The 26081-nt window shown below is 36.7% G+C and overlaps 2 protein-coding genes and 1 pseudogene across 2 annotated transcripts; 2 read left to right on the top strand and 1 right to left on the bottom strand.

The window, feature by feature from the left end:
• Window positions 1-1479: 1479 nt before the first annotated feature.
• On the top strand, window positions 1480-8102 carry LOC145639913 (G-type lectin S-receptor-like serine/threonine-protein kinase LECRK3; annotated as a pseudogene).
• A 977-nt stretch (window positions 8103-9079) lies between these two features.
• Window positions 9080-18937, top strand: LOC145639912 (uncharacterized). Its single transcript, XM_081691234.1, has 6 exons — window positions 9080-9442; window positions 11398-12217; window positions 12286-12663; window positions 12949-13045; window positions 13447-14153; window positions 18372-18937. The coding sequence occupies exons 1-6, from the start codon at window positions 9080-9082 to the stop codon at window positions 18935-18937; spliced, it is 2931 nt and encodes a 976-aa protein (XP_081547360.1).
• Window positions 18938-20084: 1147 nt separating this feature from the next.
• LOC145639911 (G-type lectin S-receptor-like serine/threonine-protein kinase LECRK4) lies at window positions 20085-23698 on the bottom strand. Its single transcript, XM_081691233.1, has 7 exons — window positions 22424-23698; window positions 22128-22251; window positions 21703-21830; window positions 21422-21598; window positions 20951-21129; window positions 20654-20804; window positions 20085-20234 (listed from the first exon to the last, which is right to left on the bottom strand). The coding sequence occupies exons 1-7, from the start codon at window positions 23696-23698 to the stop codon at window positions 20085-20087; spliced, it is 2184 nt and encodes a 727-aa protein (XP_081547359.1).
• Between the last annotated feature and the right edge of the window lie 2383 nt (window positions 23699-26081).

Raw genomic sequence — 26081 nt, 5'->3', positions numbered from 1 at the left:
GATTCGATCCTATGATCCTATAATCCAAAACCATGAGATCGACCCAGATCATATGTAGGATTTTAAGGTTGGTTGGTACTTGGTAGGATCATGCAATCCTACTTGTAAAAATAATGAGGGGTAGGATCTATATATGTATGATCTTACAATTAAAGATAATTTCAGTAGTATATACCGAGTATTTTGACATTAATTATAGACTAGCTAGTCCAAATTTAACGTTACTAGAAGAAGCCCGTGCGATGCACGGTTTGTTAATATTTTTTTAAAAACTAATATCAAATCATATAACTAATATATAAAACTAAACTTTTACCCAGGTCACGAGATTGCGACACTTGGCATTCCAATTTTTCGCCAAGTGTCGCGCCCTATTGGATAAATTTAAATAGACTTCATAGGATAAAAAAAGTTGATTAAGAATTCTATTTGGATAGAATTTTAAGAAAAAATTGTTAGTTTAGAATTTTATTATCGATTAAATACCAGTATGTACAAATTGAATTCTAATTTTATTCAAAAAAAAATTAGATTATAATTCTAAAAAATTATCATATAAATTTATTTTTTATATCATAATATTTTTTTCGAGCGAAGGAAGTAGTTCAAAGCGTAAAACATCCATTTCTAATATATAATAATCCATTAAAATTATATACTTCACAATCTAATAGAATTGAGACATGTCAATAAACAACCCGAACATCGCAGGGGCACAAAACTAGTATATATATAAAGGGGAGTTTTTTTTCCGAGTTTTTGAAGAGCCACGTAGGATTTAATTTTCTTAACGCGCCATATAGGATTATAAATTTTTGTTGTACCCAATTTAATAAGAGATTATTAATTTCTTTTAGAATTAAATAATTCAAATGCTACATAGGTAAAATTGACGAATGAAATTTTTAAGTTTAAATTAACATCTACTATTTTTTATTTATATTTATGTGATTAAAATTATTATTATATTAATTTAAAACATTAGATAAAATTCCTAATCTCAAAAGATAATTTTTTTGTATTTAAATAATTTAAACGGTAAAACCTCATTCGTCAATTTTGCTTGCGTGACATTTGAATTATTTAATTGTAAAAGAAATAATAATCTCTTATTTAATTGGCTACAACCAAATGTTATAATCCTACGCGGCGCGCTAAGAAAATTAAATCTTACGTGACTCTCTAAAAACTTGGGGAAAATCTCCCCTTTATATATATATATACTAGTTTTGTGTCCCGTGCGATGCCCGTTTTGTTTATTAAATTTTAAGATAAAATTTTAATCTATGTGTCAAATTTTAAAATATATCATTGATGCAAAGTTAGTTAGGAATTGATGTGATTTTGTAACGATTTGCTATCTAGTAAGCATGACTAATAATAATGTTGGTGGAAATGTTTAAAAAAAATATCTTAAAAAAATATTTAAATATTAGCAAAAAAAAATAAATTAAATAACCTGAAATAACCTAGTCCGAGATGACTCATTACCCGACCATAATTGACAGGTCTACATAGTAATAAAATTCTATTATATTGTGAAGTATATTATTTTAATCGATTAGTATATATTACAAATGGATGTTTTACGCTTTGAACTGCTTCCTTCGCCCCAAAAAATATTATGATATAAAAAATAAATTTACATGATAATTTTTTAGAATTATAATCTAATAACTTTTTTGAATAAAAATATAATTCAATTTGTACATTTGAAATATTGGTATACTATCGAAAAAAAAACTCTAAGCTAACACTTTTATCCTAAAATTCTATCCAAATAGAATTCTAAACTAACTATTTCATCTTATGAAGTCTATTTAAATTTATCCAACGTGACGCGACACTTGGCAAAAAGTTGGAACGCCAATTGTCGCTGCCTCTGGCTAAAAGTTTAGCTTTATATATTAGTTATTATACTACCTCCGATCCACTTTACTTGCAACTATTTCCTTTTTGGGCCGGTCCGCTTTACTTGCAACTTTCCCATTTCTTTCCTTTTTTAGTAATTTTTTAGTGGTAAAATTACCATTTACCATTACTTTTTTTTAAAACACCCTAATTACAAAACTGATTTTATCTAATTAGCTTAAACCCTAACATTAATTAAGTTATCTATTTTCACCAAAATCAACCCCTTAGCCACCAAAACCAATTCCAGCCACCTTCATCCTCTTTCATCTTCCTCCTCATCACCATTGTTCATCAAATTTCTACATCTTCTTCCTCATCCCCATTTTTTTTCTCTCTCCTCCTTCAACCATTCCTATTATTTTTCTAGATTTGTAGGTTTGTGTGTTCGTGGGTGTGTGGGTTCGTGGGTTTGGTGGTAGGTTGGTGGTTATTGCGGCTCACCGGTGGGTTTCTGTGTTGGTTGTTTCGGCGGTTGAGGGGATAGTATGTGGTCGTTTTGGTGTTGGTTGTTTCGCGGTTGGTGGTTTCGGGGTTGGTTGTGTTGGCGGTGTTGGTTGGGGTTTCCAATCGGTGGGTTGGGTTGGTGGGTTTCAAATCGGTGGGCTTCGGGGTTGGTGTTTCGGTGTTGGTGGTTTCGATGTCGGTGGTTCGGGGGTCGTTGGGTTTCTCTGGTCGGTGGGTTGCTGGGGGTCGGTGGTTTGGTGGTCGTGGCTGTTGGAATCGGTGGGTTGGGGGTTCGTTGGGTTTGTGGGGTCGGTGGTTTGGTCGTTGTGGCTGGGTTGGTGGTCGTGGCTGGGTTGGTGGTGGTGGGTTTCTTTTTTAAAATTAGGTTGAATTTTGATTTTTTTTATTACTTGATTAATACTTAATTGTATACCCTTATCTTTCAATAAACATGTTTAGGAAATTTTGCCTCGACCTCCACAAACCTCCCCAAAGTTGCAACTAAAGTGGACCGGAGGTAGTATAATATTATATTTTGACAATGTTTATCCTAATTAGGATCCCGATTAGGACAATCTTGGATTCTACCCGAATGATGTATTCAGTTAGGTTTGAAATTTCAACCAGCAGTGAATGTCCACTATTATAGTGCGCGCAATCAATTAATTGTAAGAATAGAACCAGTCACTAACCTTGAAATTTGCTCACATGGAGTTTGAATCTTAATTACTCCGTAGTTGGATATATAGGACAGCCATTTGTATGATATTATATGCTTTGAATTTAGGAAATTTTGACAATTACCACCTTCTGTTTAGTCCATTTTAGCAATTACCACCTTGTATTTTTTTTTTTTTTTTGAAAATTACTACCTTCTATTTTCAAAAACATCAAAAGTTACCACCTTCTTGCCTCCCAACTACCACATAACGTCATTTTGGTCTCATTCTTTCCCTTTCCTCCCTATTTCCCTCACATTTCTCATTCCTAACTCGATTCTCTGAAAGGAATGATGTCCTTCGAACAAGTGTACTATTCCGTTAGTGGGTTCAGAATTATTAGAAAGCTAATATATTCAGTGAGGTCAAGTGATCGGAATGCCTGGGTGGAGGCCACTTCCGATTAGTAATATTAATGAATAATTAATATTACAGCTTAATCTTGACTGAACCCTTCGGGTCACACCCAAGCATTCAACAAACCGAAACGACGAATTAATTCGGAAGGAATTAATGAGTCGACCGAGTAATATTTATTTAGACGTCAGAAATTCGAGCTTAGAGCGTCGAAACCGAGCGTCGGAAGTCGAGTCGAAAAATAGTGAAAGACGAGACGAGAAATAGTAATAAATCAACAAAAGACCAAAATACCCCTAGCATCGGAATGCCCAAGCAAACCGAGTGCTAAGGGCGTATGGCCTAGCATGGTGGCTAGCATGCGCACCAAGCCGAGCCTAGGCTGGCTGGTGCGTGCTAGCGCACCCATGCTAGCATCGCAAGGCTAGGCGCTGCCTAGTGCGTGCTAGCATGCTAGGCACAGCCTTGTGCGCGCAATGGCTAGCAAGCCATGCCGCAACAAGCTGCAGCAGCTAGCACGCTAGGCGCGCCAGCTCGCCACAGCTAGCAGCAGCATGGCTAGGCCATTGTTTGCTGCCTAGCAGCGCTGGCCAAGGCACAAGGCCAGCAGCAGCCCGCACAAGCATGCTGGGCTTGTTGGCCAGCAGCGCCTGGCAGCCCGCATGCGAGTGCTGGGCCTTCTGGGCTTGCTGGGCGTGGCTGCCACGGACAACAGCACATGGCAGCCCACCTTGGCTGCCTTGGTGCCCAAGGGTGGGTGCCATGTGGCTTGTGGTCCTTGAGTGTGTGTGGAGTGAGGTGACCGGTTATGGGAGAGGGAGTGGGGAGCAAGTTTGGTCCCCCCCCCCCCCCTTCTCCAAGTGGTACTCACCTAACCACTCACATGAGCTTGCCAGTTGTTGATTTATTACTAGCTTGATTATTAATTTTATTTTAGCTTTAAAATAAAATGGAAAAATCATACTATCCCACATTGATGGGAGAGTAAATGATACTCCCGTCATTTCCTATAAATACCCAAGTATGGGCATTGGGAATGATGCTTGAGTAAGAGTTGGAAAAGGCATCACAATTAGTGAAAACCTTTGAACTCAATATAATTACTCGGGTTTTATTGGTCGGGTCTTGCTAACCCCAAGACATTGGACCTAGTCGGTTTTGTTGGTGCGGGTGGACTTCGTTGGAGGTCTCCGTGTGAGCGGGACTTGAAGCTTTCAAGTAAGAGCTCATTTTGAAGCAAAGCACGCGTCAAAGGTAATTAGCTTATCTTAATCTTGTGATTAATTTAATTATGTTTATGGTTTTATTTATTGCGAGTGCGGTCTTGTTTTTGGGTTTGTTTCCGCGGTGAGTCGGACTCACCAAACCCCAACATTCTCATCCCCCCTTTCACTTTTTTTCCCCCCAAACAATAAAAAACACTTCAATTCACTCCTCCAAATCAAAATTGACGAACAATTATTGGTGGTTTGGGGGAAAAAAAGTGAAAGGGGAGATGAGAATCCAAATAAGAATGAGAAATGTGAGGGAAATAGGGAGGGAAGGGAAAGAATGAGCCCAAAATGACGTCATGTGGTAGTTGGGGGGCAAGAAGGTGGTAACTTTTGATATTTTTGAAAGTAGAAGGTGGTAATTTTCAAAAAAAAAAATACAAGGTGGTAATTGCTAAAATGGACATAACAGAAGGTGGTAATCGTCAAAAATAAATAAATAAATAAATAAAAATAAAAATCAACTAAGTTATAGAAAACATTTCGTTTGTACGAGTAGTATTAATATACTACATCTGGTTCAATTTACTCGCAACAAAGGAATATTTTATATCTCACAAATAATACCCCTTTGTTGCGAGTAAATTGAACAGGAGGTAGTAAATAGCTCCCTTGGCTCTCAAATTTGGGACATGCCACATGCGCAACCATTTCATTCGATATTCGTTTATAACAAAAGTCAATGTCAATCTTCTTTCAAAAAAAGTCAATGTCAATCAATCACTTAAACCCTCACAAACTTAACACAATTACTTGCCCAGTTGCCCTTACTTCACGCCAGTGTGGAAAAAAAATTTTGTAACAGCAAAAATATATATAACCTCTATCAAAGCAGAGTTTATTCCACACTCCCCAAATAATAATAGGGAATTTTTGTGACAACTTAAACTTATTCCATGGCATTACAACTACCTTTTTTTTTATCTTCATTAGCATTTTCTTACCCTTTCCTACCACAGCTCAAGCTTACAACAACATAACCTTAGGTTCAATCCTCCAGGCAGGTGATCTCTCTTCGTCGTGGGTATCTCCTTCTAAGGACTTTGCTTTCGGGTTCCAGGAGATTCAACCCGGAAATTTCCTCTTAGCCATTTGGTTCAATCAAATCCCTGAAAAGACCATAACGTGGTGTGCCAATAGAGATCATCTTGTATTGAGTGGCTCGAAAGTAGAGTTCACTACTGACAAAGGTTTGACACTAACCAACTCCGATGGGCTAGAGATTTGGAGAGCTAAGTTGGTTGGCGTTGGCAGTAGTGATGGTGAAAGGCTCTCCTACGCAGCCATACTTGATACCGGCAATTTCATACTTGCAAATCAGGCTTCTGCTATACTTTGGCAAAGCTTTGACGAGCCAACTGACACTCTTTTGCCCACGCAGGTACTGAACCTTGGTGGGCAGCTCATTTCTCGTTTCACAGAAAAAAACTATTCAGGTGGCAGGTTTTCATTTACACTAAAAAGAAGTGGAAATGCTGCATTGTACACCACAAACTTCCCTCTTTTCAACAATTTAAACGAATACTACTGGTTTTACCAAGAGGTAGGACACCAGGTGGTTTTTAACCAATCTGGCGTCTTGTATCTTGCAGCCAGAAATGGTAGCATTGTTACTGACATGTTCTCCAATGAACTATCTGAAAAACAAGTGATCTATCAGAGGGTAATTCTTGAATTTGACGGTGTTTTAAGACATTATGTCTACAAAAACTCATCGTCTATTACAGGTGGTGGATGGTCAATCAAGTCTTTTGCTCCGGATAACATTTGTACGGCTGTTATACAGCAAACAGGCAGCGGGGTGTGTGGTTACAACAGCTACTGCAAGTTAGAAAACGACAGCAAACCGCACTGCATATGCCCTCCGGGCTACACAGTTTTAGATCCTGAAGATGAGATGAGCGGATGCTTTCAGAGTTTTCTTCCACAGAGCTGTGACAAAACAACACCAGAAAATAATCGGTTTGATTTCAAGACGCTGAAAGATGTGGACTGGCCGCTGTCTGATTATGAGCACTTTCAGAATGTTTCCATAGATTGGTGTAGAGAAGCTTGTCTAGCAGATTGCTTCTGTGCTGTTGGAATTTTCAGGGAAAATGGGGATTGTTGGAAAAAGAAACTTCCTCTCTCAAACGGGAAGAACGACCGCTCTGTTGATAGAACAACATTTATCAAGGTCAGAATCAGCAGTGGCTTCAAAGAAAGGCGATATAACAGAGTAAAAAAGGTGTTGACAGCACTTCTAGCTACGTCAGGGTCAGCCAATATTGTTTTGCTTGGTACTGTTATCGGATTTTATTTCTTTGCACATCGTAAGAAACCAAAAGTAAGTGGAAACTACAGTGTCCGCAGCTTCAGGTACAAGGAGCTTAATGAGGCTACAAATGGGTTCAATGAAGAACTAGGACGAGGCGCTTTTGGGGTGGTCTACAAAGGTTTTATCAGTGACCAATTGGGCACTCAAACTCCTATTGCTGTCAAAAAATTAGACGCCTTGTCACAAAATGCAGATAAGGAATTTAAGGCAGAAGTAAACTCGATAGGTCACACGCATCACAAAAATCTGGTCAAGCTTGTAGGATTCTGTGAGGAAGAAGAGCATCGGATGCTCGTGTATGAGTTTATGAGCAATGGTACACTATCTGACTTCCTCTATCAGCCTCCTAAGCCAACCTGAGAGAAGAGGTTGCGGATTGCCCAGGGCATTGCTCGGGGACTCTTCTACTTGCACGAAGACTGCAGCACCCAGGTCATCCACTGTGATATTAAACCACAGAACATACTCCTGGATGATGATCATAATGCTAGAATATCAGACTTCGGATTGGCAAAGCTTTTGAGATTGGATCAGACCCAAACAAATACCGCCCCAAGAGGAACAAGAGGATATGTGGCTCCTGAATGGTTCAAGAATATGCCCATCACAGCAAAAGTAGATGTTTACAGCTTTGGGATTCTGTTACTTGAGATAATTTGTTGTCAGAGGAATGTGCAGGGTGAAAACAATGAAGAGGAGGGTGTTTTCCTGCTGACTGATTGGGCCTTTGACTGCTATCAAATGGAAACAATTGACGAACTTGTCAAGGATGATACCGAGGCTCTAAATGACAAAAAAAGATTAGAAAGAATGATAAAAATTTGTATATGGTGCATTCAAGAAGACCCATGTCTACGACCCACGATGAGGAGGGTCGTAGAGATGCTAGAAGGACTCGTTCAAGTTCCGGAACCTCCGTGCCCAACCTCATACTCAACATCCGAGACTACCTAGCTCTTCTATTTTGTCTCCAGATTAGTTAAGACATTAATATATGCTATCTGTGGTCATTTTGTTGTGATTGTATGATTTGTATTTATTTGTTAGTTTTTCATGAATGTAGTAATGTTTAAAGATATGTACGCTTGTATTTTAAATCTCAAATAATTTAGAAGCAATGTATTTTGTATATATCTATATTACCTTCAACAATTCAATCACCATGTTTCAATTCATTAACTAACTTTTGTTGGAACCCCTTAGCTTATGCACCCGGGTGCATTATTAAACTAGTAGTAATTCATTAACGCATACCACGCTATGTACAACTAATACAAGATCATAAGTTGAATTTGGTTTATTAATAGTGATGAATTGAAATAAAATAGTTGAATTTAGTTGATTAAGGGTGTGTTCTCTTCTTTTCTTTAAAATAAAGGGTGTGTTATCTTCACTTTATTGAATCGGGACTAATCTAATTTATTAAACCTTATCAAAATTTATTAGATCTGATTGAATTTATTAGACCTTATTAGTTTTTATTGAATCTTATTTAACTTATTAAACCTGACTGAAACATATTCATGTCTAAATTAAATGTGTCAAATAATATCAATAGAGAATATTTAATTATTCCATTACTCCATATACAGTCAAACTTTAATAGGAACAAAAGGTTTAAACAAAGTGAAGTGAACTTTTTTATTTTTTATTTAAAAAAAGGGGGGAGGGGAGGGGAGAAAAGAGACAATATATATTTTTTTTTTTTGGGTATTTAGAGAGAGCCACAAGGGCATGGATGAAAATCAGTCCCATACCGGGTTAGAATCTCTATTCTCTATCCACTTGAGTTATCCTTCACTCTTAGAAAAGAGACAAATATCATTAATTAAGAAATCATGTCAATAATGTGTGACGATTATCTACCATATATGCTTGATTTCCTTCCACATTAGTTGTTACATATAGTGCTCAATTAATGTAAAATACAATAAACTAGCTAATTAACCCCCAAAATTTCTAGAATTCATTTCAGAAACCTCTCAAGGAAAAAAATGTTGAAAAATTTACTAGTCCTAATTTTATGTATGGGAGTGATAGATCAACCATTTGTGATAATGGGTTGGAGTTTGTTGCCAGGACAGTATTCGGTGGAAGTAGTGAATGGATTAACGACTATGGATATTCTTGATATTCATTGTAAAAAATCTGGTTTTAAATCCAAAGATCTTGGGATTTCTCATATTCCTGGAAATGGTAATTATAGTTGGACGTTCAACACCAGTATTGTGAAGAGCATATCTTATGAATGTAACTTGACATGGCCTAATCATGGTCATTTATCGTTCACTGCATTTGAAGATAACAAGATTTTTGTAGATGATTATTGTGGTGGTCGTCATTGTTCTTGGAAAGCAACCGATAGTGGAATTTACTTGTACAATATTAAGCATCGGAATTTTACATTCGTGACAACTTGGGTAATAAATTAATAAAGAAATTATGTAAGATTGTTTAGCTTTGGTCATGGTTTGTTGGTAAGTCCCAACATGAATCAAAATAAAGTCATTAATCAAAATTTTCGGTTTTTTACATCGGACATCTTATATCAATTTTTTCCGTTTTGCTTTTCCTATAATAATGTGGAATTTTATTTAGATTCATCCTAATTTTTTCATAATATCAAATTATTTTATTTTTACTTAATTCAATTAGATATCTCTTTTTTTTTTTTTTTTAAGAAGTGGAATGTTTCTCTTAAAGTCTTAAGACATGTATCCAATGTAAAATTAAACTAATAATATTTTTAATTGTCAATAAGTAAAATTTAATCATCAAAGTAAGCACATGAATAGCACAAAAAGTCAAGGTGTAAGGTATTATAGGACGAAGGAAGTTTGTTAAGACAATAGCAATTGCTTCTGCAAAGTTGATAATTTCGTCCAAGAAGGATCAGTTGGAATTCGGAAAAAGAAGCCTGCTGACAGGACAATTTTCATTCAGGGAAAAGATTAAAGGTGGATGAGCCCTAAAGCACTATGCTATGAATGGATTCAGGGTAAGATTGAGCTACAAGGTAGAATTCAGGTGCCAAATTAAAGCACTTTCAGTGAACTTCCAGGCTTCATATGCTGATACCAAATTAATGAGCTTATTTGACCAAGTTAGAGGTTTGACTACATAAATCATCTAATTTGGTTGTTTGGTAAAAGAGCATTTTAAATGAGCATATTGAGGCAAATAAGCTAATTTGTAAAAAGCTAAAAAAATAGAGCTTTTTAGATTAGCTTATTGAGTAATGGATGTCAAAAGACACATTCTTGCCCTCCCAATTTCTTACCTTAGTCAAGTAAAAAAAAAAAAATTAGCAATGTTTTAAATTGTCATTTCATATGTTCAACTAACAAACAAGTACAAATAATAAGCTAATTTTACCAAACAACTCTACATAAAAAAACTCTTATAAATTAGCTAGCCAAAACAGCTAATGCAACCAGGTAGTCAAAACAGCTAACAATGTAACCAGCTCTTACCAATCAGCTAATCGCTAATTACCACACAGGGCCTTAAGACATACGCTCTTTAATGATAATGTTTGCAGCGATACTAGATGGGCTTGTCGAGTTCCTGAATTCCCCTGTCCAACCTCATAATATTTGTTTACTACTTTGCTGGTAGGTTGGAATCTAGAATACTCCCTTGTACATGTTTTGGATTTGGGCAGATTCCCAAGAACAGTTTGTTCATTGCTTAGTCTGTGATAAGAAGACTAAGCAAGGCCTCCATTCTTTCAAGTTACTGTTGTATCTACTTCATATGATAGAGCATACACTTCCTGTTTAGAGGCAGTCGTAGATGAAATTAAAATGATAATAAGAGTTACTTGCAGCCAACCTGGCTAATATCAGGTGGTAAATGCTTGTTTATTCCGAGCATAAAGAAAATTAGAAAATGGGAATGTTATCTACTTATCACTTATTAGACTGAACTTATTGAACTGAAAATCAATAATAAGGAGAATGGAATGGTTTTATTCATGGAGTAATTAGGGGACTGATGACCAAAGAATTATTAGTGGAATTGATCGAGCTCTAAGAAATCCCTTATGACTTCATGCTTATTATTGTGGATATAATTTAGGAAAGTTGTGTGTGTTAAGGAAACAAGTGTTTGTTTCCTAAGTTTGGTTAAGTCGGGTACCTAGTCAATGTACAATTAGGGTAATCTGTATTCCTAGTCAATTGACATATTTCCTAAACTTTATCATGGTATCACAGCCAATGGTTAATTGATCGTTCATAATTTTTTTTTCTGTTATTCAAACCCTACTCCTCCGCAGCTCCTCCACCGTAGCAGCCTCTTCGTGGCGCACTTTGGGTCAGCGCAGGGTAGCAGTACCAATTCCCAGATTTTTGTTTCTCGACCAATTGGTTAGTTTGTTCTTCATATTCTCATTTCAATGGGGTCTAAGGTCCAATTGATTCATGATGCTTCTTCTATTTATTATTTACATCCGTCAGAAGGTCCTAGTAATTCCCTTTCTAAATATCTGCTAAAAGGGGATAATTATGATGTATTGGAGAAAGCTATTGTGAATGCTTTGGAAGGTAAAAATAAATATGGGTTTATCAATGATGATTGTGTTAAACCTAGAGCTGACCAAGCTGCTAAGTTGGTAGCATGGAAGGCCATTAATTCTACTATTTTTTCCTGGATATTTAATTCTGTTGATGAATCTATACAACCGAGCATTGTGTCCCAAAAAATTGCTAAGGAACTATGGTCTGATTGGAAGGAACGCTATTGTGTTTCGAATGGTCCTCGCATAAATCAATTGAAATCTGAATACCACTTACTTCGTCAACAGGACTTGTTTGTTGTGTTCTATTATAACAAGTTTGTGGCATTATGGGATGAGCTATACAACAAGGAAGACTTGACTTGTGGTTGCACTTGTGCCGTAGCTTCTAAGATCCGTGCCAGTGTTGAACGAGATAAAACTCATGATTTTGTCTTAGGTCTTGATGATGCATTGTACAAGAGTTTACGTACTCAAGTTCTTAGCATGGATCCTTTTCCGACCATCAAGAAGGCATTCTCTTTAGCATCACAAGAGGAATATCACAGAAATATTGTTCGAGAACGTGATGATAAAACTGAAATTGTGAATTTTAAGGTGCAATCTGCTCCTACCTCGGCTGCAAATTCCAATGCCACTCCAGCCCTTGCGGGTTCTCAGTCATCTCCATCAACATGTACTCATTGTGGTCGCACTGTCCATGTTTATGAACGTTGCTATTTAGCACATTGGATTTCCTCCTAGTACGCGGGGAGGTTGTGGTGGACGTGGCAAGGGTGCTCGCGGTAGGGGAGGCACATCAGGTGACCGCAGTACAGTCTTCATCTCAACCAGCCACGGCCAATGCCGCACAGCTGACAAGCAGCAGCAGTAACACATATTCAATCCCTAATAATTCTGGTACATGCTCCAATGATCAGTTGCAGCATGTAATCAACTTGCTCAAAAGTGCCCAATCGAGCAACAAACTGTTTGGTAAGAATAATGGGTGTACTTGGCTTCTTGATAGTTGTGCATCCCACCATATTACAGGGACTTTGGACTATTTATTTGATGTTTGTGACTTGCCCCATAGTCCTGTCAGTCTTCCCAATGGTGTACAAACAGCGGTTGTTTCTCAAGGTAGTGTGAAATTGGGAAACGGTTTAATACTTCGGAACGTTTTATATGTTCCTCACCTCACTTGCAATCTGATTTCTGTCGGACTTGCCCCATATTCCTGTCCGTCTTCCCAATGATGTACAAACAGCGGTTGTTTCTCAAGGCACTGTGAAATTGGGAAACAGTTTAATACTTTGGAATGTTTTATATGTTCCTCACCTCACTTGCAATCTGATTTCTGTTGGACAACTCATTCTTAACTCACATTGTATTGTCACATTTACCGATCATTGTTGTATTGTGCAGGACCGCTTAACAAATATGGGATTGGACTCGGTGAGCTAAAGAATGGGGTGTATGTCTTTCGGGAATTGGAGCAACCTATATTGTCTCATGCTACTACGTCAGACTCGACACTTTTCTTGCATCGTCATCTTGGTCACCCCTCAAGCCAACATTTATCTTATGTTAGTAGTGCTAGTAAAAATAGCAAAATAAAGAAAGAGTTAGACTTGTGATATATGTTTTCGTGCTAAACAAACTCGCACGGTTTTTCCTTTAAGTGAGAAGAAAGCTGATGATTTATTTAGTTTAATTCATTGTGATTTATGGGGTCCTTATACAAAATCATCTTCCTCTAGTTCTCATTATTTCTTAAATATTGTTGACGACCATTCCCGTGCGTTTGGGTGTATTTGATTAAAGAGAAAAGTGAAGTTCCAGGTTGTTTGCATAGTTTTCGAGCTATGGTTAAAACTCAATCAGATACAGTTGTAAAAATCATATGTTCTGATAATGGCACAGAGTTCACTACTACTCCTTTGTTACAGTTTTATTAGGAAGTGGAAATTTGTTTCAGTCTTCTTGTGTAGGTACCCCACAAAAGAACGGACGAGTTGAACGCAAACACAGGAATATTTTGGAAGTAGCTAGAGCCTTGAGGTTCCAAGCTTCTCTTCCTATTCAGTTTTGGAATGGTTGTGTTAAAACGGCAGTTCATTTAATTAATAGAACTTCGACTATAGTACTTGATGGAAAGTCCCCGTATGAGATTTTGTTTAGTAAAGCTCCGAATTTGGAGTTATTGAGAGTATTTGGGTGTTTATGTTATGATCATAACAAACCACGAAACAAGGATAAGTTTGCTCCGCGTGGTCGAAAATGTGTGTTTTTGGGGTATCCATTTGGGCAAAAAGGATGGCGAGTATATGATTTGGAGACAAGGGAATTTTTTGTTTCAAGAGATGTTCGATTTATTGAATATGTGTTTCCTTTTTTTACTGACTCACAAATTGAATCCCCACAAGATATGTCAAAGGAGTTTGCAGATTTGGACTTTGGTGTTCTTGATGATTCCATCCCTGCTTCACATGTGCCTGATGACAGGGGGAGCACTCTTATTCCTTCTCCTGTTATTCTTGCTCCTACTAATCTTGTCTACACACGTAGACCACGCACAAGTCAGCGTGCTAGTACTAGTCGACCTTCACAACACATCACCATCACCAACAGTGCGTGTGTGCGATGATAAGGTTGTGCTTGCAGGGGCTCCTACACCTACACCTCTTGATGCCTCGGCCCCTTCACTTGCTACCCCAACTCAAACGACTCATCAGCGTCGCCCTCCTTCTTGACATACAGATAATGTTTGTCACTCAGCAACACATACACACCCCATTTCTACACCCGAGCCGACGTCGTCTTCAGTTACGCGGTTTCCTATTTCTTACTATGTGACATATTGTAGACACCCATTTGTGTCTCCCCAAAACCAAACCCAGTGATGAGTATCTTTGACGTCGAATCATAATCGAATGAAGTGAAAGTGTTGAAAGTCTAGTGTTGCGGATAGTTTTTATTTCTTTTCTTTCTCTCTGATTTTGAAAACCTATTTTAAGAAAATAGCCAATCCAGTTTGTTTTGGTCCATGGCAAGGGTCCGATAATAGTGTAGTTTGGTCGAGTTCGAAAAGAGCTTTCCAACGATATATTATAAGCCCAATTCCGATGAATAATGAGGAAGTTATGGCCAAATTACTGAACTGGGCCGATTTGATATTTATATGCGGCCCAATGATCTAGAGGAGGGTCTAATATTTATTTGTCATTCCTAATGCAATTAGAATTGATTATAGTCTTTTAGATTCTTCTAGAAGGTTCTTTTCATTCCTAATTTAATTAGCATTGATAAATTGACTTTAATTGACTTTTTAGAGTTTTAATCAGAATAAAAGAAGTGTTTTTAAAGAAAATACGATTTTTCCCTTCTGTACGGCTAAATTTTAGCAAATTAGAAAACGCATGGAAACCGTTGTCTAGCGTCTTACGACATGACTAGCGTCTGGCGCTAACCTTGGCGTCTGGCGCTAATTCGTTTTATTGTTTTCGAAACTCTGATTCGTTTTTTTATCCATCCGGCTGATTTTCTCTATAAATAGCCTCCTAAAACCTCGGTTTTCAATCATCAACAACAATTAATTCTCTCTAATTCTTTCTCTCTCCAACTCTCTTCAGGAAATTCTTGATATTCTCTCTCTCTTCTAAACTAGCTTTTATGTACACAATTCCTCATACATTAGCACTAGACACACCTAACATAATTCGAAGTTGCCTTCGCCTTAGACGTGAAAGGTTTGATTTCTGAGGGTTTAGTCCCAAAATCTAGTCTAAACTTTCTTTAATCCCTTATTTCAATTATTTAATTTAATTGTTTGTTTATATTTTCCTTGAAGTTACTAACGCATGTATTTTGTTATTAGAAAGAGGTACGAGACATCCAAGTAAGTGCTTTAATTGATTTATTGATATAATGATATAGAAATCATGTCTAGGTTATTATGATTCCTAGTTTCATGTTAGGGTCTTTTGATCTTCCTAGTATCATGTTTAGGGTAATAACTATAATTTCTAATATCAAATATGACAATTGTGATTCCTGCAATGCTTCCTATTTTATTTCCTAATATTCTTGTTAGTACCATGTTAGGGCTAAATATTTGATTTTTGATGTTTAGTGACATGCTAGGGTTTGTTATTAATCTTGTTAGTATCATGCATAGGATCTTGCTAATAATATTATGCTTTAACATGATTGTGATTATTATGATTATTATAATTGTTATAATTATTGTTATGATGATTATTATGATTGTTATTATATTGTTGCTTGATGCTTATATTTATTGTTATTGCTTGATCACGCCTTTTATGCATGTTTAAAGGGAATTGGCCAATTAATAATCTTGTTTAGGTTTAATTTGATTATAATTCAAGTGATCGTCAATAATAGTTTTATTTGTGCATTAATAATCAACCAACATTGATAAACAGGTTTAGGTTAATCCTATTGATTGCATTTTAGTCAGAAAGCACACATGAATACGATCAGAATAAAGTAGAGGCTTATTATTAGGGCAGGTTCAATCTCTTTTAGGTTGGATTTGTACCTTCATCCCCGAACTGCCAGTCATGGTTCCAGACCTATTGGAGTTAACGATCTCCTAGATCGTTAAGCGGTGTAACCTTCACCCTGTGAACGGTTTACAAGTTCCTAAAACTTGTTGGCAACTCTTTTGCTCTAGCTTCCTTCTCTTTGGACGCCACCGTACTTTAGTGTATGATCATAGTGGGGTTCAAGTTTGGGGTAATGCTTGAAATATTCTCTACAGTTTTTTGGCGACTCCACTGGGGAGGATTTCTATTTTAATTCCTGAAATTTATTTCGGCAATGATTTAGAATGAGTGGATGAGACTCGAAAAGTTCTAAGTATTTCATGTGCGTAATTTTGATTAACATTATTGTCATATGCATAAAAAAAGATCTCATTGGAAAGACCATCCGTAATGAGTTATAACATAGGATTTTTACACGTAGGAAATTGAGGAATATCTTTCACAACTAGGATCGAAATAATGCTGCGCGAAACTGAAAAATTTTATCGAGCACAGAAAGCTGCTAAGGCATGTAGGAACTAGGGTCAGAAAACCGAGTCTGTCGCCGAGGACTTGACTCCAGCGCCAGAGCCAAATCGCGGCGCCGGCCTCTTTTCTCTAGCGACAAGTTCTTCCCAAGCCAGAAATATGCGTTCTAATTTTGACCAGTTTTTAGCACTATTTGCTCGATCCTACTTCCTGATTGAGTTTTTCTCACTTTTTTGAAACCCATATGTGTTCTACATATGGACATAACTCTCTGGGAATTCATGCTCCATCTACCTGATTGAACGCTCTGTGCAACAAAGGGTACATCCGAGAATGTTGAATTCACCAAACCATGGAAGCGAATTTTTTACTCGCGGTGTCCCTTCCACTCGCGCCAACCCTTCAAAGGTAAGGCTTCCCCGTGGTGCATCCGGACAATTAACCATGGACCCTCTTTGACTAACCCATATCCCGAACTTTAGAGAACTAGAGCCATGGTTAGGTTGCAAACTCATTGCATCATATTGTGCCTACTTGCCTAATTATTGTGCATTATTTGTTGTGCATACTCTATGTGTTTTTTTCCTAACCGTTTGTTTGACTTGTGTTTAAGACTAAATAAACTGCTTAATGACTAAAAGGACTTTGCCTAATTAATTAAATAATTAATTTGAGTAATTAAAGTCTAATAATTTAATCGGAACTGACTTAGTACGACTTTAGACATGTCCTGTAGAGTAATAATACTGAAAGCAGTCCCAGATCAACGTTCCAGCAATGGCGCCAAGATTTAGACTGCAGTGCCACACTTTGTTGTGCAGCGCCTGGCGACAAATCTGTCGTCTGGCGCTACACTGCAAAGTGCGGCGCCAGTCTTGTTGCTTTGATGACAGTTCGGTATTTTGCTTGAGTCATCACTATGAGTCTAATTAAACAGTTTGCTAATCAATTCGATTATTTTGTTAGTAACAACGCCTTCGTTAAGTCCTTAATTGAGTCTAGTCACATAGTCTAGCCACATGGTCTTACACAAGAGTCTTAATATGTCACCTACGCTCACTACACCCACTAGTCTTAGCACACACTTTGAGTATATGTCACCATGACCATGTCTTAGGTTCATGCATGAGTCAAATTTTTCCATCATTTGAGTTGGGGGTACATTATTCTATTCCTAATTTTTTCATATCTCCCCGCCTACATGATTCCTTCATATCACAATATTCATTCCATCTATTGCATGTTGAATAGAGTTTGAGTCAAATAATTAACAATGAATATCCCTAATTTCCCTTTCCACAGTACTTGGTCAAGGAGAGAAGAACGATTAATCAAGGACAACATAGTTGTTCAAGTTCAACTTTTTGATAAACCAGTGAGTTGGAAAAGGAAAGCTAAAAAGATAATGGCAACTCAGTAAGAAGTCAACGAACTTAAGAATCAATTGACTGACGTGACTGGGGCGTTGAAGGCTTTAACCCTCAAAATCAATGACCCTGTGAAGCAACAACAAATGGACCTTATGCAAGAAAGCTTGAGCAAGCTATCTAGTGATTACAAGTTTCAAGGCATTAGTTCACAAGGGGTCTTGGTGGACAAAGAGTTTCTTCCGCAGAAGTTCAATGCCACTGACATCCCTAAATTCAAGGCAACAGATAATCCTTATCTTCACTTAAGAGGCTTTGAAACTATAATGAACATTAAGGGGATTGATAAGAAAGTCTTTTATTCCTTGTTTTCCTTGTCTCTTGAAACCGTTTGCCAACAATTTATCATATGCTGTTCATATCTTGTCTCAATTTATGCAAGCCCCGAGACAAGATCATTTTGATGCTGTCATTCGTGTATTGAAGTATTTAAAGGGACACCCCGGGCAAGGTCTAATGCTACGTGTTGTTTGTGACTTGCAACTCTATGCCTTTTGTGACTCTGATTGTGCAAGTTGTCCCATTTTGCGTCCGTCTGTTAGTGGTTATTTTGTGACCTTGGGTCGGTCTCCAATATCTTGGAAAACAAAGAAACAGTCAACGGTTTCATGCTCATCAGCAGAAGCTGAATACCGTGCTATGGCTCATGCGTGTGCTGAGGTTAAATGGCTGCACGTGTTGCTTGCTTCCCTTGGGGTCCAACATCTCCAACCTGTTTGTTTGTTCTATGATAGTCAGGCTGCAATCCACATAGCTTCAAACCAGGTTTTTCATGAACGCTCGAAGCATATTGACATCGATTGTCACTTCGTGCGTGATTTGTTGCTACGTGGTATCATTTCTATGACACATGTTGGTACTAAATTCCAATTGGTAGATATTTTCACTAAGGCCCTTGGGGTTCCTGCTTTTTCTTTTCTATTGTCCAAGTTAGTTGGGCGTTCGTGATCTTTACGCTCCTACTTGAGGGGGAGTATTGTGGATATAATTTAGGGAAGTTGTGTGTGTTAAGGAAACAAGTATTTGTTTCCTAAGTTTGGTTAAGTCGGCTACCTAGTCAATGTATAATTAGGGTTTTCTGTATTCCTAGTGCTATATATATTGTAAAGCTTCCGCAAAGTAATACAAGTCGATTGACATATTTCCCTAAACTTTATCACTTATATACTACTCTACTTCTTAATATTTCAAGGTATCCTCGAAACAGGGGAAGGCCTTTCAATTTCTTTGATTTCATTTAATCAGATTGATACTGAAGGGGGAAAAATGCTGTACATAAAGCCTTTAATGCTTCAAATCTGGAAATGACTTCAGATTCTCAAAACTAGTTTTCCAGTGTTACTCAAAGGAGAGTTGAAAGAAATCATGAGAAATTTGTTATTTTAAAAAGGGAGTTGGAAATTACTCAAATCTTTCATGCAAGACAGTATTATTCATGACAGTACTCTAATACAGTATAGATAGAAACTCTTTGTTAAATTATGCTTCGTATCATTCATATAGATTAAATTATTACAGTTATTTATAAGAATTTTTCTTTCCGTCCCTAGAATTATATATTTTTCAATATAATTCTATCTAAAACTATAGAGCAGGATTATAGGTCTTAGTAGATCTGCATGTGATGATGGATTTCAAAAACTTTTGTATACATCCGGTTTACACTAAAATTAGTGTACATCGAGCAGTATAAGGGTAACTTTTAGCTAATTTTAGGGTATCTTTTTGTCTGCTTTTGGGTAACTTTAGACATAATACAATTTTTATATAAATAGACAAAAAGAAAAGTTTTATAAAGGTAATTTAATTACATTCAATCACTAATAATTGATTTTTAGTCATTTAAAATGTAATTCTTTACTAATAAAGTGTAGATAATTTTTGTTTGAATTGGGTTACTTTTACGCATATTGGGGTAACTTTTATTTATTTCAGTGGTAACTTTTAATCACTTTAAGCTATCTTTATAATAGATGTACAATAATTATTGTACACCCGATTTTTTTAAAAGTTTGTGGATGGATTTATACATGTATTACAGATACAATTCAAAGACAACAATATATAATGAGAATGTAAAGTCAGTTGTTTGCTACTAGCCGCGTTTTTTTGAACACACAGTAACCCTATATGGATGCATCTTGTTATCTCTTCCACTGGAGATTCTGTCTTCAGTAATATAGGGTCTATCAATTCCAGAACTTTTCCTGATGTCCAAAGTTTCCATGACTGCAAGAACATACAGCTAGAGCACTTAACAAGTAGCAATAGAAATTAAGTGACAGCCATTTAATTCCCTCTGAAATCTGAATCAAGGCTTAATGCTTAAGTTATCTACACAGAATCCAAATTTAAACCGTGATGAATTAGCATTATTATTTAGGAACAGTTTGAAATTGGAGTTACTTTGGTTTTCAGCTATGCCATTTGAAGGTAAAGCTAAAACATTAGTATTTGACTGTATGTTTTAAATTTTTTGCACTTTTACTATTTGACCGTATGTTCTTTCAAGAGCATGATCTGCATTAAATGTATGCAGATTTTTAGCTTAACAAACTGATTTTTTGACCTTATATATTTGTTTTTTTTTTCAATTTTTTATGTTTAGATGTTGCATTGTCAACTAGATGAGAGTTGTTAATTTCTAGAGCTGTCTATATTCACCTTGCTTAATAGATGTTCCATTTGTTTGGGGCTGTGAGATGTACTATTTTTCCTCCCACTGACAATCTCCAAGAGTAAGACACCAAAGCTGAACACATCAACCTTTACCGAGATCTTCCCATACTTTGCATATTCAGGAGCCATGTAACCACTGCAGTGTAAAATCAGTTATCAGCAAGAGAGGAAATATATGGTTCGGCATGAACAGAAAGCTACAGGAATAGATAGATTCAGGCCAGCTGATAATGTTGTTAAAAATTGTGCAATAATTTTCTGGCTTTAACAGAAGGCACTCACTATGTACCCACAATTCTGGAAGCACTGGTCTGATCTTCGAGAAACAGTCTTGCAGTCCCGAAATCAGAAATTTTAGGATTCATGTTTTCGTCTAGTAAAACATTACTGGCTTTGAGATCACGGTGAAAAATCCTCACTTGAGATTCCTCATGAAGATAAAGCAATCCACGCGCTATGCCCTGTATGATTTTGTATCGAATCTCTCAAGTTAAATTTTCTCGTCTCATAGCATCTGCAAATTAAATGCAAATCTGATAAGTATCATTGCCTACTGCACAATGAAGACTAACTAGTCACTACAATAGGAAAAGTAAACATCAATTAATCACACAAGACATTTTCTATATCTTATGTAACACTTATATGACACCCATTTTAGTTGTGACAAAACTGACAATCAAACAACATACAGTAAATTTCAAAGGTGGAGAAACTACCAAATAAGACAAAATCTAGGCTTCCATTGGATACAAATTCATAGATTAGGATCCGCTCATTCCCTTGCACGCAAAATCCAATGAGCCTATCAAGATTGTTGTGATGAAGTCTGGCCACTAATTTCACTTCATTCTTAAATTCCACTTCACCATGTGCAGAATGACGCATTAGTCTCTTAGCAGCAATTAGCCGGCCATTTGGAAGCCTACCCTGTATGTATGTGTGCTATTAATAGATACCGAGATACTGCACAACACTAACACATGAAATTAATTTGAATCAATATATTTATACAAACTAACATCTCAGGTTACCTTGTAAACTATACCAAAGCCGCCTGGTCCAAGCTTGTTGGAACTGGAGAAGTTATTTGTTGAAGCTCTTATTGTACTAAAGCTGAATTCAAAGCATGACTCTATACTCTCAGATCTAGTTGCGTCATCTGTTTAGCATGGATAAATGAACATACAAAGTGAAAAATAAGTCTCTCAGAAAACAGCATTTACCTCACAACATTTTAGATAATAGAGGCAAGAATTTATGCCATCTTACATTGTTTTTTTATGACTAATAAAAATCTCGGTACAAATAATTAAAAAGAAATCATTTTTCTGTCAGAGCTACTAAAAAGTTCTTAATCATTTTAAGATCTGATGCAATAAGTCTAAAGCCATTATCCCTATAAAGACTCTAAGATGAAGTCTATTGCAACTAACAAATGCTTCCTTAAAATACATACCTTTGATTCCCCAAATTCGCTTCATTTTCCTTTGATCATTCTTATAACAAGTTATGAAAACTATTGCTGTCACAATTACAGCAATTACAGGAAGGATAGTAACAGCTAATGTCCTTATTATATGCTGCAAAATCAAAGGTATTAAATCAATAAAAGGAAACAGATTATTTAACAAAGTAATCAGTAAGTGGTAAATGCAGAGTGAGATTTGGGAAAGAAGGACAAAAAATGCTGCAATTAGTAAAACAAAAGATGGCCAAAACTTCGAAAGGACTAATTAATAGAAGATTATGTACCCGGTTTGGTTGCTTAGAATGAAGACTTTTGATGACAGTATCATTAAGTCTTACTTTGACGAATGCTGTTTTATCGACAGAGCTGCTGTTCTTTCCATTTGTGAGTGGTAGCTTCTTTTTCCTGCAGTCCCCGTCTCTTCCGAAAATTGCTACATCACAGGAGCAATCCATCAGGCAATGCTTTCTGCACCAATCAATGGAAACATTCTGATAGTGTTCATAATCAGACAGTGGCCAGTCCACAGCTCGCAGCACCTTCATAACATAGTAATTCTCATCATGTGTATTTCCTTCACAAATTTGTCGAGGAAAGTTTGGGAAGCATCCACTCAATTCATCGATTGGATTTGAAGGTGTGTAATCTGGAGGACATATGCAAAGTGGTTTGTTGTCATTTCCTAACCTGCAGTAGCTGTTGTAGCCACACACTCCGCTGCCTGTTTGCTGTGTAACTGCTGTACAAATGTCACAAGGAGTGAAACTCTTGATTGACCAACTGCTGTCTGAATGAGGCGGTGGTTTTCGGTAGACATAATGTCTTAAGACACCATTGTATTCGAGAATCACCCTTTGGTAGAACTCTTGTTCGACGGATACTTCATTAGAGAACAAGCTGAGAATGCTACCATTTCTGGCTTTTAGGTACAGGAAGCCAGACTGATTGAACACCACTTGGAGTCCGAACCCTTCAGTCTTGTAATCCAGATAGTTGTAATTTAAATTGTTGTAAAGAGGGTAATTTGTGGTGTATAATGCAAGATTTCCAATGTTTGTTAGCGACAATGCAAATCTTCCACCTGAACAATTTTTTTCTGTGAAACGCGCAATGAGCTGCCCACCTGGGTTGAGTACCTGTGTGGGCAAAAGAGTGTCAGTTGGCTCATCAAAGCTTTGCCAAATTATCGCAGAAGTCTGGTTCACTAGCACAAAGTTTCCAGTGTCGAGCATTGCTGCATAGGCGGGTCTTTCACCATTACTGTGAACAGGAAACTTAGCTCTCCATATCTCTAGGCCGCTAGGATTGGTAAGTGTCAGGCCTTTGTCAGTGTTTAATTCTACTTTTGAACCACTTGGTAGTGGCTGATCTCTGTTAGCAAACCATGTTACGGTTTTTTCAGGAATTTGATTGAACCAAATGGCTAAGAGAAAATTTCCTGCAGGATCAATCTCCTGGAACCGGAAAGCAAAGTCTTTAGATGAAGATAACCATGATGAGTAGGTGTCTCCGGCCTTGAGAGATGAACCTAAGGTTATGTTTTGGTAAGGTTGAGCCATAATATGAAATGGGAGAAAGAGAAAAATATAAATTAACTCAGGCAATGATACTGCCATGCTTAGAACTGTTAGAAGGTTCCAACTTTCCTACATCATTTACCCCTTTATTGGTAATTTGTGGTTGGTGCACCGGGTACACCATGCACATGGTGCACCCAAAAGAACAGTTAGTATATTTAGAAGAACATGGGTAAAAAATGAACATGTTTTTATTTTCTTACAACTGCAAATCCATCACTCTCTTCTCCTGCAATTTCTCACTCCTCTTTCCCTTCCTATCACTCTCTTTCTTGCTACCAATTTTTACTCTCCTTTACACCATCGTTTTCATTTAAGAATTTCAATGAATTTGGGTAAAAATCATTTTCAAAGTACTCATTTTCTCTCTCCATAACTTTTCTCTCTATCTTTTTCTATTTTTCAAAAAAATTTCAAAATAGCAAAATTGTTCATCTTCAAAGTGAAACCCAAGAAAAAAATTGAACTTATTTCAACAATTCAACCTTCAAACTTAAACAAATGGTGGATTCAAGTAAAATGTAAGTATAAATTTTGTACATGCAAATTGTTTTTCTTCAATAATTTTAAAGTTAAAGTGTTTAATTTTGTGAATTTGGGGTTGTTTTTTTTAAAAAAAAAATAATAATTAAAGCTATAAAGTACAAGTTGTTCAAAAAAGAACAATTAGAGGAGAAAGAAGAATAGTAATGAATTGAAGCCAACTGGAAGATAACCAAGCAAGGTTAATTTTTCAAACACTAGCTTGTTCTTTTTCAAACAATAACATGTTCTTTTTATTCCATGTTCTTTAAAATATGCCTAATGTTCTTTTCGGAGGTCATGTTCTTTGTCAAACACAAACATGTTCTTTTAATGAAACTATTATGCATGTTCTTTTTCAAATACTAGCATGTTCTTTTTCAAACACTGGCTTGTTCTTTTTCAAACACTAACAAGTTCTTTTTATTCCATGTTCTTTAAAATATGCCTAATGTTCTTTTCGGAGGCCATGTTCTTTGTTAAACACAAACATGTTCTTGTGTTGAACACTATTATGCATGTTCTTTTTCAAATACTAGCATGTTCTTTTTCAAACACTCGTATGTTCTTTTTTTTTTCTCATGTTCTTTAAAATAAGCCTAATGTTCTTTCCGGGTGCACCATGCGCATGGTGCACTCGGGTGCACTATACTATTTTCACTTTATTGGTGCATTCTCTCTTTACTTTTTTGGCTGGGAAGAGGGGGTTGGGGTGTCAGGCTAAATAAAATTCAGATGGGATAACAGTGGAAGAGATGCAGGAATTCTTCAAGTTAAATATTTCTCAGATTTTTTTTTTAAAAAAAAGGGGACATTATTTATTTAAGCTTATTAGGAAGTGAAAATTATGTTTAAAATTCTTGTATATATGGATGAAACCTCATACTTTTTCATTAGGTTATTTATGTTAGGATTAGTGTGGAGATGCATCAATATATGGAGGCATAAGGAAGAATCAAAGAGGAAGCTTGTTGAAGGAAGTTCGACCGAACATACTCTGAGGTTCGGTCGAACCTTGAGACAGGGAGTTGTGCAATTTCAGCAAAAGTGAAGGAGTGGTCGAACCACTCTAAGTTCGGCCGAACCACCCTAAGTTCGACCGAACCCTGGGTTGGTTTGGCCGAACCTCTGTGCGACTCTGTTTTACGGTGCGATTTCAGCCCGTGTTACTTGATTTATTGCTAGCCCTTGGATTTTCGTTTATTACCTAGACTATATATAGTTTTGTTTTGCTTCTTCCCCAAGTATTCACAAACTTTAAACACTAAGAGAGGGTTTATGAGAGGTTTTGTGAGGAGCATTGGAATTCTATACAATTCATGCTTGTAATCTTGATTCATTCATCATCAATACTACTCCATAGTGAAAGGTGGGTTTTTTCTCCCGGTTCTCGGGTTTTCCCACGGTAACTTTGTCTCCCTTTTATTTGCTTTAATTTCTTCATGGTTGTTCTTAGTTGTTGTGCTTGCATGTTCTTCATTGTTGTGGGTTGATTGCAATTAGTTTGAGCCCTTAATCCTTTCAATTTATGTAGTAGTTCTGACCAAGTCAAGACATCAGTCCATTCTGCTTCATTTCATCCTTCACTTTTGAAGTTATGTTTTAGTACCCAGCTTGATGCCCCATGTCATTATATATAACACCCCGTATAAGATGGCTGCATTTGTATAGATGGTATTTACTGTCTAGTATCAATGATAGTATAGATTGGCTACTTGGCTGTCTTCCTGTAACCATCAGCTATTAAATTTCCATTGAAGAAAAGTCTTCAAGTCAATTCAATTTCTGTCATTGCACATCTGTGAGTCTGTGACTTGTGTGGTCACGGCCACAGCGTAAATGC

This window comes from Chenopodium album, chromosome 7 (assembly GCF_948465745.1).
Source record: "Chenopodium album chromosome 7, dcCheAlbu1.1, whole genome shotgun sequence".
NCBI classification, from domain to species: domain Eukaryota; kingdom Viridiplantae; phylum Streptophyta; class Magnoliopsida; order Caryophyllales; family Amaranthaceae; genus Chenopodium; species Chenopodium album.
The sequence above is the reverse complement of the archived record's forward strand: the minus strand, read 5'-3'. Positions and strand labels throughout refer to the sequence as shown.